Source organism: Corylus avellana, chromosome 8 (assembly GCF_965113065.1).
Source record: "Corylus avellana chromosome 8, dhCorAvel1.hap1.2, whole genome shotgun sequence".
Lineage (NCBI taxonomy): Eukaryota > Viridiplantae > Streptophyta > Magnoliopsida > Fagales > Betulaceae > Corylus > Corylus avellana.
In genome coordinates, this window is record NC_142497.1 from 2,045,265 (window position 1) to 2,064,892 (window position 19,628).

At 35.4% G+C, this 19,628-nt stretch overlaps 1 protein-coding gene across 2 annotated transcripts; it reads left to right on the forward strand.

The window, feature by feature from the left end:
• The first annotated feature begins 1,222 nt into the window (after positions 1-1,222).
• On the forward strand, positions 1,223-9,302 carry LOC132164722 (E3 ubiquitin-protein ligase BIG BROTHER). 2 transcript variants are annotated; one of them, XM_059575275.2, is made up of 9 exons: positions 1,223-1,459; positions 2,379-2,479; positions 2,571-2,741; positions 3,212-3,449; positions 4,717-4,751; positions 5,184-5,228; positions 7,256-7,383; positions 8,730-8,838; positions 8,936-9,302. In XM_059575275.2, the coding sequence occupies exons 3-9, from the start codon at positions 2,601-2,603 to the stop codon at positions 8,990-8,992; spliced, it is 753 nt and encodes a 250-aa protein (XP_059431258.2). In that variant the 5' UTR covers positions 1,223-1,459; positions 2,379-2,479; positions 2,571-2,600; the 3' UTR covers positions 8,993-9,302. The 2 variants fall into 2 exon arrangements, with proteins under 2 accessions (XP_059431258.2, XP_088375221.1); XM_088519095.1 differs by lacking the exon at positions 1,223-1,459 and adding an exon at positions 1,567-1,689.
• The last annotated feature ends 10,326 nt before the right edge of the window (positions 9,303-19,628 follow it).

Genomic DNA, 19,628 nt, shown 5'->3' on the forward strand with positions numbered 1-19,628 from the left:
CTGGTTTGGGCAGGTCCAGGGCTCCCAATCAAGTCCTAGGCATGTCTGGTCAAATATGGGGTAGGTCCCTAGCGGGTTCGGCCGGGTCGTTATTAGGTCCGATCGAGTCCAGGGCAACTCCCTATGAGGTTCCGGGCAAGTATATATATATATTTTAAATTATTGTATATTAGTATTTTCATGTTGTGAATATAAAAAATATTTATGATTTTCCATGCATGCGCCAAACGTCGGAAAATGTTTTCATCGTAAAATATTTTCCTGTAAAATGACTTCCCTTTAAATATTTTACGACGAAAAATATTTTACCCCGAAATAAACGGAGCCTATGTCCAATAAGCGAGGTAGCATTGGCTATTTGAATTGATACCCTTAGCTTATTCTTTTGTTGGTATGCACCAACCCTTTTTGTTCTATTCAACTTTGTTTTTGGGGGATAGCATTGGGTATTGGATACCCTTTACGTAGATGACATTAAACATATATATTGCCGCCCACATGATTGTTGAGCAGCGATAAAAACACCAGCTATGCAAAAGGGGGAAAATGAGCGTTTCTTTAATAAGAGTTTTAATTCCTAACGAAGCCCCGCAACCAACAAACACCAACTTCCATTTTTCAGAGGGTTTTGGTGATCCTTCTTCAACCATCCTCACCACCCATTTGGAAAAGACAAGCCAACCACTAACTGCAACCCCATCCACAGTCCTAGGATTCGGTTGTGTGCAATAAGTTGGCTCTCACATGCCCATGCTTAATTATTTTGATTTCTTAATGCTTTCCCAACTTTAATAATTATCAATCAAACCCATTGTAATTAGTGATCTATATGCAATGCTGTCTCGAGCTAAGCGGCCCGTCGGCTTTGTGCGGTTTACGAATTATGACGAAGTCGATAACAAGTTGTTTTTTTTTGTTTTAATTATTAGCAATTATATAATAACAGTCCGCTAAATAAGGTTACTCGTGTTCCTATCCACAAAAGTCTGGTACAAACAACATGGGTGTGAATGTAACAAACTATACCCACTGCTGAACTGCATGTGAACCATGATTATTCATTATTCATTGGTGGGTGAGGTAGCTAACATGCCTACACACACTCACAAGTACTAAATCCAAACCAAAGTTAAATTAAATTAAAAAAAAAAAAAAGAAAAAAAAGAAAAGAAAAGGTGGAGGTGCAATTATTGTAATCACGCAGCGCGTGACACCGGATCACTTCACCACCACCCCCACCCGTAACGGAGTTGGCTTCGCGTGTCCAAGAAATAACCACTGCATAAAAGCCTCGGATTGAAACAGAATCTGTGGAAAACCAAAGCGAAGAACTGGATATTATTTACGAAGCTGCCATTTCGTTCCCAATTTCTCATGCGCTTTTCTCTCTTTCTCTCTCTCTCACACACCCCCCCGCTGAGTAGCAGAAGAAGCTCATTTCAGAAGAAAAGCGATCAATGTCGGTTCTTTAATTTCTTTCCTTCTTTTTTTCTTTATGAGCTTTTTTTATTTTTTTTATTTATATATTTATATATAGTTTGCGATGGATTGATTCCATTGGCGTGCTTTCTCTCACGTTCCCGAAAATTCGGGAACCGAAATCCTGGGAAAAAGAAAAGGAAATTAAGAAAAAAACGTGAATTTTCTTGGTGTGGAGTGAGCTGTTGGAGATCGGTAACACGTAATGAGGTATTTTTTTGGTGGTTATCTTATGTTCTGCTTGGTTGCTGAGAAGATGAGGGGCGAGGAGAGGAAATGAAATGCAAATTTGGTTTCCGTGGGAGGAGTTTAGCTCGTGTAAGCAGGAATTGCTTTGTAGTAGGCTCGGATGGAAGCGCATTTTACGTTTTCTTGGATCATTGATGATAGGGAAAGATTAAATCGAATTATTGTTAATTTTTTTTTTGGTCCTTTGCTTCATTTTCTGAGAAGCCAAACGAGCACGTGATTTAGGTTGTAGTGATTGCGGGAAATTCAGGATAATTTTGTTGCAAATTGGCGAAAAATATTACGACCGTGGTGTTTTACGCATTTGTATTTTTCTTTCTTTTATAATGTTTTCAATAATTTTCTCCTCCATTTTGTTCTGATTGTTTTGATGGAAGTATTTGGATAGTTTATTAGAAGATAAATTTTGTTTGGAACTATTTAGCATTGACAAGTATGGTTGGAGAACTGTATGATTGGAAAAATAAAATAAAATTGAGCCTTTGGCTAATTTTGGAAACATAATGTATTGTCTAATTTTGCTTGAACAGTTGCATTGATCTTAAAAACCGTTGTTTATTTATTCATTCATCTATTTTTTCTTAAATTTAGCTTGTACACTTAAAGCGTTTGAATTTACTTTGGGGCAATTCTGTTTGTTGTTTCTGCAGTTGTAGGAATCATTGCAAGACCAGGAACTAATCGGCTTTTGTTGGTTGCTTGATTTTCTCGTTGAATGAATCTGCAAGCGAGAATTTTGTAGGAAGCTCAGGTTTGCATCTACTCATTTGTTTTCTTTGTATGCTTCGGTGCATTTGAAAATTAAGTATTCATTTTATTATACCGTGTTTGTTGTGGCACAGATTTCTTGCGCGAGAGTTTAGTGGCTCAAAATGAGTTGGAACCCGCATATGGAAGTTCATTATGTGAACACCAGCTATCCTTACAATACAGCTGGAAGCTTTATGGAGTACTTTGAAGGTCTTACGTATGAACATGTGAATTTCATTTTTTCTGGTGCTTCACATGGTCAGGTACTTTATGTTTATTGTCATAAATTTTGAAATATAGGGAAATTATATTATGATTTTTCTGTATGCTTTCAGCAACAATTTGGTAAAAAGATTCGTAATTGTTCTCTTAATTGATAGAGATTGTTCCCTTGCTACAATACTCTGTTTCCTAGATATGGATTTGTGAGGAAGCAGTACTTCTTTGCTTATATGGATCTTAGAATTTCATAAGTAATTCATCCACAAAAAAAAAAAAAAAAAAAAAAATTCTATTAAGTTCTGATTTATACTTGATTTGTGCTTTTAATTTGTCTACTACCATTACTTTGTGAGTTTGAACTTTTAAGTGTTTGGTTACATAGTATCAATCCATGTTTAAAGTTAATTTTTTTTTTTTTTTTAATTTTTAATTTTTTTTGTAACAGAAGATAGCTGCAAACATTATATTAAGATTTTCATGTGAGAACAAGATTTCCTTCCTATATGTGCAGGAAAGTGTGTACCCACCCATGAATACAAATTTTTACAAGTTTGGATTTTCTGAGCCTGGGAGCACTTCGTATTATGATCATAGTCATGCTTATGTGGTGAATGATCATGATCCAAGAATTGATGAATATAGAAGGCCGTTTGAGAACTCTTCAACGATGATTAATGAACAGACTGCTGCATTACATACAGAATGGGAAGGAAATGCAAGCACTACTACACATGACAACCATATAGAATGTAAGTTCTAAATCCATTGGAACATGGAAGATATTGATTAGGTGTGTTAATCATTGTAAAGTCTGTTCTTAATATTGCAGTTAAGAGGATTTTTCATTACATGATTTCATGTATGTTTGCCAAATTTATACATGTAGGCTTTTGTTAATCTCTTTTTTACACTGTTTTAGAGCTAACTGTTGGGAATGTTTGTCAACTTCATGCAGGTAGGCCTTTGGCAATCTCTTTTTCCCTGTTTGGGGCTAACTATTTGCTATAGTGGTCCCTAATGTAGATATCGATTTGTAAAGCTATAAACGAGTATGCTGTATGCATAAATGTTGACCGAAATATGTAGAACATGGACATTATGAGTTGACATTTGTAACTATGCCAAGTTGTCAGTACCATATAGTAGTTGGGTTTTTTAGTACAACTGTCAAGGATACTAGATGCATTAGATTTAGGAGGAGCTATTGTAGCTGACCAGCTCTTTTCTAAGTTGAGTTGATGAATCAATGGTATGTATGTTACCGGGGGTTTTCTTGGTTCCAGAAGTGATCTTAGAAACCTACTAATTTAACTGATTATCAACAGAGGACCATCATCCAATATCTTTCTCTTTCTTACCCAAGCAACAAAGGAGGGAGCGTTCTTAACCAAATTACAGAATACTCGGCTGAGAAAACAAGCTCGCCAAACGTCTTGTTTGAGAGGGCAATTTATGAGCTGGTGCTTTGTTTAGGTTGAAATTCTAAGAGCCATACAGCATATAGTTTAGTGATATTATCCAATTTATTATTCTTGTGCACTCATTATGAATGGTTTAAACCTTGTACTATTTCATGGAATCACCTGATTTGAACCATCACAATCTGAAGCCTCGATATGCAATGTCATTCATCATTATTATCTCCACTTTATTCTCACTTAAAGTAACTGTGTGCTGGGAACTTAGAAGCCAAGAGTTTAGCATGCCAAGTTAGCAAGCATTTGTAAATCATGTGTACAAATTAAAAATTGAACCCCTGTTACCCGATAGATGTAAGATATTGACTACATGAGCCCCTGTTACCTGACAGATGTAAGATATTGACTACATATGATGGTTGTACCACAGAAATTTTCATTACTTGATGTTTTTGATTAGTTGGGCATAAAGGGTTATCATGGCTGCGTAGAAGTTGTCATCAGCCTTTCTTCCCTCTGATTTTTCTCTATTACTGTAATATTGATTGGAACCTAAACAATTTATCTCTCAATTTAAGTAACTTTCTTTCTTTTTCAGGTCCACGGAGACATCAAAATTCTAATGATTATCAGGTATGTAGCTTTTTATAAGTTTAGAGTCCAAAAAGAAAAAGAAAAAAAGAGAACCTAAATGCTGTAAACATATGAATAGCCTAGGCAGCCCTTCTGTCTTGCATCAAGTCATAATCTAACACATGCACAAAATGCGGGGGGTAGAGATCTGATTTCTTCCTTCAAGTCTCTCTCTCTCCAACATGTGCACACTTCATTTAAACATGCACCAGTGCGAGAGAGAGTCACAGCCTAGGCCGCCCTTCCAGGCTTCCTTTAATCAATTTCCATGCTAAAATGTGTTTGTCATAGCTGTTGGACCCTGGACTTTCTTTCCAGATCATTGCTGTATGAATGAACTTATTTCTAGCATGGATGTCTGTTTCACTTGAGAAACTCAATGATAGTTTAATAAATTGATTAACTGAAACAATTTTTCTTTGAAATTTGTAGGTCATTTGGCAAGACAACGTCGATCCTGATAACATGACCTATGAGGTTAGAACATAAAATGTTGCACCTTTTCTCTTAGCATTGCTGCATATCCTTGAGTATGCATTTCAATTTATATTTTTGAGTATGCATGCAATTTTTGGTTCTAAGTTTATATAAAAAGGCAGAAAGAGATTAAGTAGCTTCTACTTTTTTGTTCAAGTGGTTTGGGTAGTTTTAAGAAGCTCGTAATTGGAAATTAATATTTTCAAAGCTTTTAGATTCGAAAAAAAATGGGGCAAATCAGGGATTTCTGAGAATCTTAATGTGAAATTTCAAGCTGGTCATACTATAATAATAAATAATAATAATGATGTCTCATTTATGGCAAAAGCTCTTGGTATGGCATATTTTGTAAGAGGCAGTCTGAGTGGATCATGTCACAACTTGATGTGATTCCTAAATTTTCAACTTTTCTACCTATAGAACTAGCAAAAAGTCTAACATTGTGAATTGCCAAAAAACTTTTATCGGCTTTGCTAATAGGTTGATTAAATTATGCAGGCCATTGGGGTTATAATGTCATCTTGGCTAGGTGTTGTATATTGGTCTACATAATGTCTCTAACATCTGATTCCACTGCTAAGTTGGAATCAGAGATTTGTGTAGCACTGGAAATGGCAGACATTAACAAAGAAACATGTGTTATAAATCTAAGAGATTTGTGTAGCACAATGTGAACAACATTAAACAACTCTGTAGGCAGTTAAGGTGTTTGACTATTATTAAATCGCCAGTTGTCCCAAAAGCTTAAGCTAATAAGAAAGGGTGAGAGGCTTAACGCATGAAATATTTAAATGAAATGGGGGGTAAACTGTAGAATTAGGTTTAAATTCAAGACCTCTACTTTGATATCATGTTAAGTCATCAATTTTCCTAAAAGCTTAAGCTAGTAGGAAATGATGAATCTAGTCATTTATTAATATTCTAACAAATTTTATATATGCTCTAACCTTTGTCCAGTTTTGGAAACTACATTGAAATTTAAAACCTCATGTCTTTTAGTTTCGTCTAGAAAGATTAAGTTAATGTTCTTAAAGGATGCTATATAATTGGATGAAAGCTATAGGCAACTTCCATGGTGGGTTTTATTGCCCTTTTGAACTTTAGACTCTACTTTTCTGGAGGTTACAATGAACACCTACTTTGTACCTTTTATACTGTTCAATAAAATTTTATTACTTATTGACCAAAAAAAGTGGTTTCTGGTGCTCCAGATTAGCTTCATAGTGTTGGCATAACTTGTGTGCCAAACAATCATTCAGTTGTTTAAAGCAATCTTGTATGACACCTAAATACTCATTTTGCATATCTCAATTATAGTTTAATCTGATGACTATAGTAGAATTCTTGGCTGCTACAGTTGTTTCCTTTCCTGCTTTCCCAAATTATTCTAAAGCATTTCAGTTGAAGTGCTATATTAGTTGTTGCGAAGCCAAGCCAAATCACTCATTGCTTGCATTAAACCCAACTCTGGTGGTTGTAGCCAGGTGTGACAGGGAAAGCCATAGGAGCTACGTCATAGCTATGGGTGGTTGCTTAAATTTCATTTGTGTTATTTGCCTTATTTGAAACTTTGAGTCAAATTGCAATTATGAAACATAGGAATCTACACAGCTTTTAGGCTGATGATTGTGTGTTATGTGCCATTTTGACTTTCAGTGTATTATTTCTCATGAGGTGGTCTTGTAATTCTAGTTTGAGCCTTACAAGGAAAATGTTTTCGTGAAGCAGATCATATTCCAAGCTTTCTCTATGCCTTATAAGCTGTAATATTTTGACGTGCGATGGTGGATTAGATATTAATTGCTGATTTGGCTATACACATTTGATTAATGGTGATTAGTTGCTTCAATTATAGTGGTGGTTCACTGGTTCTCATCTCAAAACATCTGTGATATGTGAAATCTACTACCTCCTAAAAATGTTGATAATAATTGAAAGTATTGAACTGTGTAGAAATGACTTATTTATGGTACTTTTTTTTCTTTCTTTCTAATACTACATAGTAATGAAAGTATTTTCATATTCAGGAATTACTCGAGTTAGGCGAGGCAGTTGGAACTCAAAGTCGAGGTCTTTCTCAAGACCTGATTTCTTTGCTTCCGACCTCAAAGTATAAGTGTGGTTTCTTCTCAAGAAAGAAGTCACGAGATGAGAGGTAACATTTGGACTTACAAACTGTGCTTTTATGAGATTGTAATAATATCTTTGTTTTTTTTTTTCAACTGTCATTCTCAGTAAATATGCTTATTTAGCTTTTGAATATCACGATCCTTTCCATTTCATGGAATGTGATAATTTTTCAATTATTTTCTTCATCACATATGGTAGTTTAATTTCTCTCTCTTTCTCTCTCTCTCTCTCTTTTTTTTTTTTTTTTTTTTTTTGATAAGTTCAGCAAATAATGGAAAAGAAGTCATTTGAACCTTCTAGGGATTTTGTAAGCATGTCATTCCGAAAAAAGTGTTCTGTGAAACAACATTGCTTGAGGGAAGTTTGGAGATGGGTCGTATGATTGTATCTTAGTACTGGACTTCTGCCTGCATTCTGTAATGCCATATAATGTCTAATTTAATTTGAAATGTAAAAGAAAAGTGAAAAAGGGAATAAGTGTAGGGACTTTTAATTTTATTGTCAGCCCACTGTCAATGTCAAGGGTAAAAACAACGGTTTTGATTATCAGCTGCATGCTTGTCCACCTGCTTGGGTGTTGGTGATGTTTTAGATAGCAACTTACCATGAAATTTTACTACCAACGTTGTCTGTCCACTAGGGAAGATTTCTTTGCTTACTATGTAGTTATTTAGTTAAATGTGAGGTGACGATGGTAAGAGATGAAGTATGAGGACCTAGTGTCTCTGGGGCGCTGTTCTTAGACCGCAAATCCTTCCTTTAACAAAATCATAAAAGTAAAAAAAGAAAAAGAAAAGAAAGATTAATCTTTAAGAGTATTAACATTAGTAATTGACAGAGTCAGATGCCCTGACTTGCCTCTTCCTGTTTGCACAGATGATAGCTAAACATTTTACCATCATCTATGCTACTTGTGGGTTTCTGGGCTGTTTGGGATTCTCAAATTTTTTTTACTGCTCAGGGTTAACTGTGACAGATAACTAACCAGTCCCTGTTTTCTCCAACTATGATTGACATTTGAGAATTACCCTTTGGGATAGATTTTTAGAAGTGGAATGCGTCAAATATTCAATTTGTGTTAATAGGGACACTATGTATTGTATCTTTCACTTGAACATGTGGTTTTGTGGCACCTAGCATCTGACACCTTTTTGAGCATCAATGTCTATGTAATCATCATCTAATGCATACATGCAGGATTTCGTATGCGCATATTCATACGCATTAGAGCATAATATACAAATTTTCAGGAATAATGGATTGGGTTGGTGGTTCATTTGTGTTGCATGCCTTGCACTTTTGAGGCCTCCCACTAGCATAAGAGCTTTTCGCGGCCTGTCCGTCTAACTTGCTTCATTTTGGTTTATATAGATGCGTAATTTGCCAGATGGAATACAAACGAGGTGACCGGCGGATCACTCTACCATGCAAGCATGTCTACCATGCTAGTTGTGGGACCAGATGGCTTAGCATCAATAAGGTTATCTGTCGAGATTTAAAATTGAAATTATAGAATATCTCATTATTGGTAGTTTAGCCACAACCCAAATTTAGCTGACAATGTTTTCTTTTCACAGGCTTGCCCCATATGTTACACTGAGGTGTTTGCTGATGCATTAAAAACTAAGGAATAATCACTGACGGGCTTAAAGAAGTCACCTCCATTTTTTTTTTCTTTGTTCCTCAACTTCGGTATCTTTCTTGCATACAAATTGTTTGTTACTTTGTTTATGTCTTCCCACTTCCTAGTTTGCCAGAAAAAAAATAAAAAAAAATCACTTTCTTTAGTAGAAGAACCATTATTCAGACTATATAGGATTAGATGTGTGATATAGACGGGAGATTGGATCAAGTTTGTATGATTCATCTCATTTTATCTTGCCTACTCTTCCAACCAACATTTTTTTTTCCTGGCTTTATGATAGTCTATTCAACTTCGAATTCTATACAGCGTGTTGACTGGGTACAAACTTCTGGATTTGTTGATTTATGTACATCTGTCAGAATGATTAAGGGGGTGTCTTGAAATTGATTTTTGGGAGTTGGGAATTGGGATGGAACGAGGGTATCTGGAATTACCTGGATGAGGAGCCCAGGGTGCGGGCCCACCTGCCGAGGCACTCAGCCCCACACCCCTTCTGTCATTCCCTGTCTAAATTTCTATTTGTGCGTTTTGGGAGAAAGGAATAAGCAGACTAGGAAATAACCATGGAGAATTCTGGGTCACTTTCCCAAGACTCAGTGGCTGGTTCAATGTTTCGGGGCCACTTTCCCAAGACTCAGTGGCAGCCTAGTAGGTCTTGAGTTTTTCTTGGGTCACAACTTGTTTTGCCTAATTGGGTCCTCTCAATGGGAACAAATATATTAGGATTTAGAATTATATTAATATATAGACAAATAAACTAGCATTCATTTAGTGTTAACAAAATATAACAATATATATAAAAATTATTTCTTAATATATTTTAATTTCATCTCAATCACCTAGTGAAAAGTAATTCGAGGTTGTTTTGAATCATCAAGGTATACTAGTTTAATAATTTTACGTGAGATTGTTATTATTTTATCCAGATGTCATAACCAAAACCCTTAATAGAGCTGGGGAATTAATTACCTATTTTGAGAAGAAGCGAGTGAGAGTGAGAGCTAGAGCTGTTTGTTTTGGCAATAAATATTTGTGAAAAGTGGGTCATGCCATTGATTACTGCTTTGAATGAGCAATGACAATGAGAGAGAGGCAGATGTGAAATGGAGATGAACCATTATGTCATTCCACCATCTACATTATTAAGTACAACAACATTAAATTCTAACCATAAAATGAATCATCTCCATTTCACTTAAAATAGAGATGATTCTATTCTAGCCCAACAGACCCAAACATACCCCCCCTGCTTCCATCTTTGCATGACATTAACTAAAGAAAGTAACCAAGTATATGCCATTGATCATGACTCCAAGGATATGCAAATTCTATAAACTAGGTACAAATGAAAAAATAAAAAATAAAAAATTTCGAGTGAGTACATTTAAAGTTATATTGTACCTTCAAATGTTCGTAAAGTTTCCTTTGTTACCTTATAGAATATAGACAATTGACTTTAAGTACTTTTGAAAATGTCACTTTATATATATACTCAATGTTTTCATTCACTACGTCTTACTTTTGAAATTATTTCAAGACCCACGAGACAAATAATATAAGCCTCTCTGTTTTGAGTGACAAAATGCTGTTAATTAAGCTTTGTTGTTAAATTCTTGAACTTTTTTGTTTGTTGGCATTGTTGGATTGGTGAGTTAGTTCCTCAATGTTTTATCCTTAATTAAGAGCATCACCACCTAATATATTACCGAGTAGTTCTCACAAGCTATTGTTACAAACAAATTTAAACTACAAGCTATTTATTTATTTAATTTTTTCAATCAGGCCAATATATATATATATTGCATGTGCATTCACAACCCAACCATGTGCACAATTTATTTTAGTAAGATAATAATTATTGTGCATTATATCTCTCGCTCCTCTTTATTTGTTTTGGTCTCTTTTAACCTCATTGTGTATCTTTCTCTGCCAGCCTTGATCCCTTCGCCTATAGTGTTTGTGAAAGCAGTAACACTTATATCTGATGCAGTGTCCAGTATGATAACCCTCTGACATGCAATCAAGTTTACATAGGATTGAGAAGGTCCCAGTCCTCCAACATGCTCCCTCGAATTTTTTGCTTACTATAAAGTCATATTCACCACCTGCTACAATATGAGAAAGTTTTGAAGCCAATTGGACAGGGAAAGAAAGAGAGAATGTTATTTGCTCAATATTCTCGTGGATATTGAAGTGACATAGCTAGTGATTTATAAAATCAAGTTAATTTTATAAAACATCGATACATATATTATTATTTTTTTTTTCATATAAAAATTTTTAGAGAAATTTTTCTTGATCTTACTACGGTATGAGCAAAATTTGACTAGAAATTACCAAGGGTTTAGAGCTACTCAAAATTCGACATTGTAGGTTAAATTAATATCATTATATCAATGAGTGAAAATTTAAGAATGAGAGAAATAAGAATCATGCATCAAGATTTTAAATCACAAGTGACCCAATATGTGGAATATTTAATAATATATTAATTTAATTTGTATACAGTATTCTTCCAATACTTGGAATAATTAATTGAAATTGAATAAACAATAAAATTAGAATTCGAACTTGGGACCATAACTCTTATACCATATTAAATCACAATTTATCTAAATAGGTTAAACTTACAAGAAATTATTGATTTAATCATTTGGTAAACATTTTGACAAATATTAGATTTTTATTTATTTTTTTTTATATATATTTTTTTTTTATATAAATGCCCAATAATGATACAAACTACTTTCGGCTTGAAAGATTCGAAGTTGAAAGGATATATCGTATGCTAAAGAAGGGTATCCAAAAAAGGAAATTGAAACTACTTACCTTTGTTTATAGGAAAGCCGTAGATGATGAGGATAACAAAGATAAAAATGAATTTTCTAGCTAATTTTAGCCATTCTTCTTCTCCCTTGTGTCATATACATTGGAGAAAAAAAAGTATTTATAGCAAAAATCACTTCATTTTAAGCTTGGATTATGTTAATACTGCATCAAGTTGTGAACGGACCATTAACCATTGGATATTTCAAAGGGTTATTAGATTTGGGGCCAAGGAGAAAAATATTAAGGACAAATTCCTTATTAACTGTTTGCAAAAGTCAATTTGTTTTAGGCTTGGATTATGTTGATACCGCATCAAAGTGTGGACGGGCTATCAACTATTGGATATTTCAAAGGGTTATCAAATTTGAGCCAAAAAAAAAAAGAAAAAAGAAAAAAGAAAAAGATAAATGCCTTATTGACCTTTTGTGCTACTACATTGACAATTAGAGATTCTAAAACAATACATTAAATAAAATAAAATTGAAAATCTATAATACTATGATTGGTAATTAGTATATAAAATATTAAAAATAATACAAAAGGTATAATTCCATACTAATTAAGCGGAATGTCTACAATATTTCACTACAGAAACTTAATTATAATGTCCAACAAAATATGTTCAAATAGTAAAATAAAATACAGACCGAGCCTGAAAATTGGCTATTAATTACAAGTCTAATATCTCCTTATTTATTTTGGACACATATTTGGAGGAAAACTTGTTTCTGTCTTCCACTTCCTATTTGCCAAAAAAAAAAAAAGAAACAAAAGATAAAGGAAGCTATTAAATTAACATGTAGAAAATAAAACTAGTATTCATTTTGTACGTGTTAATATATTTTAATTTCAACCTAATCACTTATTAAAACAAACCCGGCGTTCTTTTAATAATTTTCAAATTATACTATAGCTTATGTTTAATTCAATAATTTGACATCAGAATGTTTTTATTTTATCCCGACACCATAACCAAAACCCTTGACAGAGCTGCATGTTTTTCCCCCAATAAATGTATGTGAGAAGAAGTGGGTCATGCCATTAATTTCTGTGTTTTTTTGAATGTGCTATGTGAAAGAGACTTGTTTTTTTGAATGAGCTATGTGAAAGAGACTTGTTTTTTTGAATGAGCAAGGATATGTTTTTAGGATGGAAATTTCCTCACAACTGGTTTGGAGGAAATTTTCCAAACCCTTAACAGAGCTGCTTTTCCCCCCAATAAATGTATGTGAGAAGAAGTGTGTCATGCCATTAATTTCTGTGTTTCTTTTGAATGTGTTATGTGAAGAGACTTGTTTTTTTGAATGAGCAAGGATATGTTTTTAGGACGGAAATTTCCTCATAACTGGTTTGGAGGAAATTTCCTTCAATCTACTCTAATAAGTAACAAGTGTATGTTATCTCTTACATGTTTTCTTTAATATTTTAATAATCATTTATTGTCATTCCACTAATTTAGGAATCAAAACACTAATTTTTGAAAAACCCAAAAATGTTGATAACGCTTATCACTTATTAGAGTAGGTTGAAGTTTGAAGGAAATTTGTGTACATGTACATATTTTTATGCAGCATGCATGTCTAAGTCCAAAACACACGTCTCTTCACATCTTTCTTTCTTTTCTCTCCATTGCTCATTCAAAATCAGTAATCAATGCATGGCATGACCCACTTCTTCTCTTAGGCAGTGCCGGAGCCACATTACCCCTTGGGGGTGCCACGGCACTCCCAAGGATTTTTTTTATTTTTTTTTATTTTAACCTATGGCACCCTCAAAATAAAAAAATAAAAAAATAAAAAAAATTCTTTTTACAATTTTACCTACCCATTACTCAAGACACATCAACCCTTCTCCCACACCCAAAAAAAAAAAAATAAAAAAAATAAAAAATAAAAAATAAATCTCTAAGACCCTCTCTCTAGTCTCTTCGTAAAGTGCAGTTCTAGACACTTTTTTTTTTTTTTTTTTTTTTTTTTTTGTATTTCTGTCTTTTTGATATAGTGTCGACATGTTACATTTTTAATATATCAATTTGAGCACATATTTATGAACTTTTATAGATATTTTTTGTGATGCATATATTGTGTGAATTACCAAATTTTTATAGTACAGAAAATTTTTAGGACGCCAAATCGCGGCACCCTCAATATAAAATGGCTGGCTCCGCCACTGCTCATAGGCATTTCTTGACAATAAAAGAGTTTGAACTCCCATTCCCACTTTCTTCTTTCTTCTCAAAAGAGGAAACTCTCACCACTTTCTTCTTTGTTTCTATTTTATTAACATGATAAGAAATCTTAGTTCCATCCTTGCTAAGAAAGAAGAATGCTAAACTTTTACTCTTTTTATTCTTGTTTAATTCACTTTGATCTAAACTTCTCTTTCTTTTTTTTTGTTTTTTTTGTTTTTGATGATCATTTGATTTTTGTCTCCCGTAGAATTTGGACCAATATTAGGTAATATCATATTCATAATTAATCCCGATTCTTCTTAGAAAGACTTCCGAGTGATCAGTACACGGCAAATTAAGGACCACGTACTTTTGCTGCTCATTTTTCTTTGTCCTTGGCAACAAGTGGAGAGTGGAAACTTCGAAATTGACGTGTTCCTAATTGAATTCAGACCGACGTTTTTGAAGAAATTATGAAACTCGAAAGGGAGTTGATGCCTCCTTAATTTGACTCTTCAACATGGAAATTAGTTGTGTTTATACATGCTACGTACTATTTTTCTTACCAAATCTCCCTGTTTTCAAAGCAACTATGTGCCCAAAGTCTTGCTCCTTTGTTTGGTCTTTTTGCTCACTCTTCTACATTTTAGAACGACTAAGTCTATTAGGACGTGGGTTCGAATTTTCGCAATAAAAAATCTCTATATATGCCAGATTAGTATTAGCCACTTTGGATTCTCATTGATGCCTTGGTGGAGCTGGGTCAAGTTATGGCTCAGTCGGACTTGAGGGAGCGCCTGTGGTTCCGACCATCTAAGCCCCTCCTGTGCGGCTCCCAACGGGTAGGTGCTACTATGGTCACTCCTAGGTAGGCCGGATAGTCACAATTAGTCTTCCCAACCTACCATTTTAAATAGAGAAAAAAAAAAGTCTTTAATTTTTCATAAGATTAAGCTTTTGGTATAAGTTGTGATTTCATATGGTATAAAGAAAAAGTCATGAGTTCAAATATCGTACGTTGTCTCTATATTCACTTCCCATTTCTATATATATATATATATATATATATTGCTCCCCAAATTTTTTTTGTTTGATCCTTTTATTTTGTTTCATTTTTTCCATGCACCCCAAGAGATAATTAGCTCAAGATGTGCCACCACAAAAAAAACAAGGTTTAGCGACATGGTTATTTGGGGCATTTTTGGCCAAAAAAATGTCCCTATTGATTTCGCAACGCTTGACTAGGGGCACTTGGGACACGTCGGTTTTTATGGCGACTAGAATTTAAGATTGAGACGTTTTTTTACTAAAGAGCGCCTCAAAAAGGGGACGTTTGGAACAAAGCGCCCCCTTTTTTAAAAGGGGGCGCTTAGTTGTGAAAAACGCCCCATTTTTAAAATGGGGACGCTTCCTAGGCAAGCGCCCCCTTTTTTAAATGGGGGCACTTCCTAGGCAAGCGCCCCTTTTTTTAAATGGGGGCACTTCCTAGGCAAGCGCCCCCTTTTTTAAATGGGGGCACTTTCTAGGCAAGCGCCTCCGTTTTTAAATGGGGGCGCTTCCTAGGCAAACGCCCCCATTTAAAAAAGGGGGCGCTTCCTAGGCAAACACCCCCATTTAAAAAAGGTGGCGCTTCCTAATCAAGCGCCCCAATTTTAGAATGAGGGCGCTTCCTAGGCAAGCGCCCCCCTTTTTTAAAAGGGGTCGCTTGCCTAGGAGGCGCCCCTTTTTTAAAAGTGGTCGCTTGCCTAGGAAGCGCCCCTTTTTTAAATGGGGGCGCTTGCCTAGGAAGCGCCCCCTGTTTTAAATGGGGGCACTTATGGGGGCACTTACCTAGGAAGCGCCCTCATTATAAAAATGGAGCGCTCAGGTGGGCAAGAAAGGGGGCGCTTGCGTGTAAAGGGCCCCTATTTCTATATGGGAGCACTTCCACGCCGCAAAGCGCCTTCAATAATTAATATATAGAGAAAATATTTTTCCCATGCTATCCATATATATTTTTTATATTCTCCTGATATACAATACGCAATACAATATTGTATTGCGTATTTTCTCCATAAATATTGAATTAATCCATAAATATTTTCTCCATTCATCAATCTCATACAATCTTATATATATATATATATATATATATATCTCACAATACATATCTAATCCATATATACAATCTCATATCTCATAAGACATCTAAATCCAAAATGATGATGTCATAAACACAAAGTGTACCACATCTTAAAGAGTTAACAAAAATTGTACCATACATATGAAATAAAATAACCAAAACGATATCATAAACACAAAGTGTACCACCTCTTAAAAGAGTTCACAAAAATTATATATTGCTCGTAAACGGCCAGTGTATTCTGCATTTTCCATGACCTTGTCATAAGCGTCGTCAGTTGCCCAATTTATTGATCCATGTGTCAAGCTTGAGCTTACTGCAGTGTCTTGTGAACTCAGAGCCCTCATCTTCTCCTATATTTATATAGAATATGGAAAAGTGTTACGCACCAACTAATCGACTCATAAAGACTTACAATATTATAGTGTTTTTGAAAAAATAAACACATGCATACACAAATTAGATATACAAGTTAATCACATACAACTTTGTCCTCAATGTTTGTATTGAGGAAACTGCTATGTTACATGGTGAAATGCTTAGAATTTAATTTTTTGGAGCAGATAACTTTTTGGGAGGCATGTCTTACTCTTACTGATTATTATTTGAGACACCTTTTCCTTAGATTGCAAGATTGATGATTAGCTAAGAGTTTAGATTTGCCTTATTTGGTTTTGACTCTAAAATAAATTTTCTTTACTGTTTTACCTAGTGCCCATAAACAAATTTCAAAATGATACAATAGTCAAAATTTAGCAGTAGAAAGGGACTTCAATGGAGTAGATCACTATTGATGATGCTATATATTTTTCTACCCTTTTCAACACATCTGTGCAAAGTATTTTCTCCTAATGAAAATATTATTTGATCTCAAATTTCTAGCTAGTATGTGTGAAAAGATTTTTGTTAGTTGAAAGTGGCACCTTAATTATCATGAGAAAAATACTTTAAAACTTATTTTTTTTCGAAAATCAGATGATTGACTAATAATTTCCTGATGATAAGATAAATTTTATGGCAAAGATAAGATTTATCTGGTGGATAAGACAATTAAAATTCAAAAAATGGCACCAATCTCGACGAGTAATTTTGGATAGTAAAGCAGACTATTCTGGCACTACCAATGAAGAGGAAAAACAAAGGAACATGCTAATAAAGGATAAGGAAAAACAATAAAATTAAAAAAAAAAAAAGAAAAAAAGAAAAAAAAGAGAAAAAAAAAGAGAGAAGGTATTACGAACGAACTGCACAGTGAAATCAAAACTGAATTAAATCTGAAAGAACACTACAAGACAACCACGGAGATTCTTCAAAATTGTGATTGCTGCATTCAACAAACCAACTACACCCTAAAAGCAGAGAAAAATTTGCTGGATTTAAAATCTCTAATTCTCCTAAAAATCATAATACATCAAAAATCTGACTATTAGAATCCTAAATCGACAACTTAAAGAGACAGCAGATGCAAAGAAAAATAGAGACAGAGAGAGACTCACTAGTACAGGAACGTAGAGAGAGGTAGGCCGGTTTCGACTAGAGAAGATGGCCGGTGGGTTGGCCAACCGTGCGGGTCACTGGGCGCCGGAGAGAGAGATAGGAAAATCGAGATTGAGAGAGGGGCAACTGGCGCTGTAGAGAGAGATATGGATCGATATATATTGAGGGAGAGGGGAGAGGCTAGGGATCAAAAATATATATCAGGATATATATATATATATCCTGATGCAGAGAGGGGGGACTGGCGAGCCACTCAGGGAGAGGTTAGGGAAAATATATATTGAGGGAGAAATTAAGTCTTAGAGCGGGAGCTGAGGAATCAAAAGGAAAATTAAGTTCCCGCTCGCAAAAACTAAAAATATGAATATATTAAAATTAAAAAACACTTATAAATTTATTTATAAAAATAAACAGTAAATACAAAAATTAAAATACATTTAAAAGAGACTTAAACTAAAAAATATATAAATGCAAAATCAGTTAATGTGGTTGTCTAGATTAAAAATTCATCTATGTGATATGAAAACAAAAATAATACTAATTCAGAAATTATCGGGATAGGCCACAATAATAATTTAATTCCTGTAATCAATTAAATTCTGTCAAAGTAGTTAATGGATTCCATTAGTGTATCACATCATTACCAATAAATACATGTCATTCTTATTTAAAAGTAAATAAATATATTAAATATATAAATTAATTTTAATATTAAAAAAACAATGAGGGCAGGGATCGGAGGGGGTGGCCAACAAGCCACCCCTAGAAATGGCCGAGAGTGGCGTGCGGCCACCCCTAGCCACCTTGGGGTGGCCCGCGTCCCACCCCTTAGGTGGGGGTGGCCTTTGGGCCATCGTTGATTAATTTGGTTGGGGGTTGGGGGTGGTGCACGGCCACCCCCAGCAAAATCTGGGAGTGGCTCGACGGCCACCCCACTTGCGGAGTGGCACGCAAGGCACCCCAGGGTGGCCAAGGGTGGCTGCGCGCCACCCCAATGGGTCGAGGGTGGCGGCAAGCCACCAGGATGGCTCCTTGGCCACCCCTGTGGCTACCAACCGGCAACCAACCCATATTTAAAAATAAAAAATAAAATAATAATAATAATTTGTAAATTTTATGGGTATTAATTATCATTTCCCCCCAATGAACTACGACCACTCGATTACCATATACCCCTATCAACTACCAACTTTACATTACAACCCCTACCATCAAATTAAACTATATCCTTTCGCTACTAAAACCCACATTCCGTCCGCCAAGGTTGTTTAGTCGGACGGGATCAACCAGCCATCACGTACGTGCGACTAGTTCATAGGTAGGGATTCGGTGGTGAGTGGGTGGGCGTTGGGTTAGAATTAACGAAAAATTTCATAAGATTTATTTGAATTAAAGATACTGTACGGGGAGAGGGAAAATATTGAAGGGAAAATTAAGCTCGTGCACTAACAAAAATAAATTCGGTGCGCCTACTATCCAGGCGCCCTTATTTAAGTGCGCCGGCTAGCAAGTATCCCTAATTAGGGGCGCCTACCAACTAGGCACCCTTAACAAAGGGCGCCTAGCTGGCAGGCGCCTCTAATTAAGGGCGCCTAGAAGGCAAACTCCCCTAATTAAGGGTGCTTGCCAGCCAGGTGCACTTAATTAAGGGCACCTAGTTGGCAGACGCCCCTAATTAAGGGCGCCTAGATGGCAAGCGCCTCTAATTAAGGGCGCTTGCCAGCCAGGTGCACTTAATTAAAGGCGCCTAGCTGGCAGGCGCCCCTAATTAAGGGCGCTTGGATAGCAGGCGTCATGAATTAAGAGCGCTTGCAAGCCAGGTGCCCATAATTAGGGGCGCTTGCCAGCCAAGCGCACTTAATTAAGGGCGCTTGCCAGCCAAACGCACTTAATTAAGTGCGTATAGCTGGCAGGTGCCCCTAATTAAGGGCGCCTGGATAGTAGGCGTCCCGAATTAAGGGTGCTTGTCAGCCAGGCACACTTAATTAAGGGCGCCTAGCTGGCAGG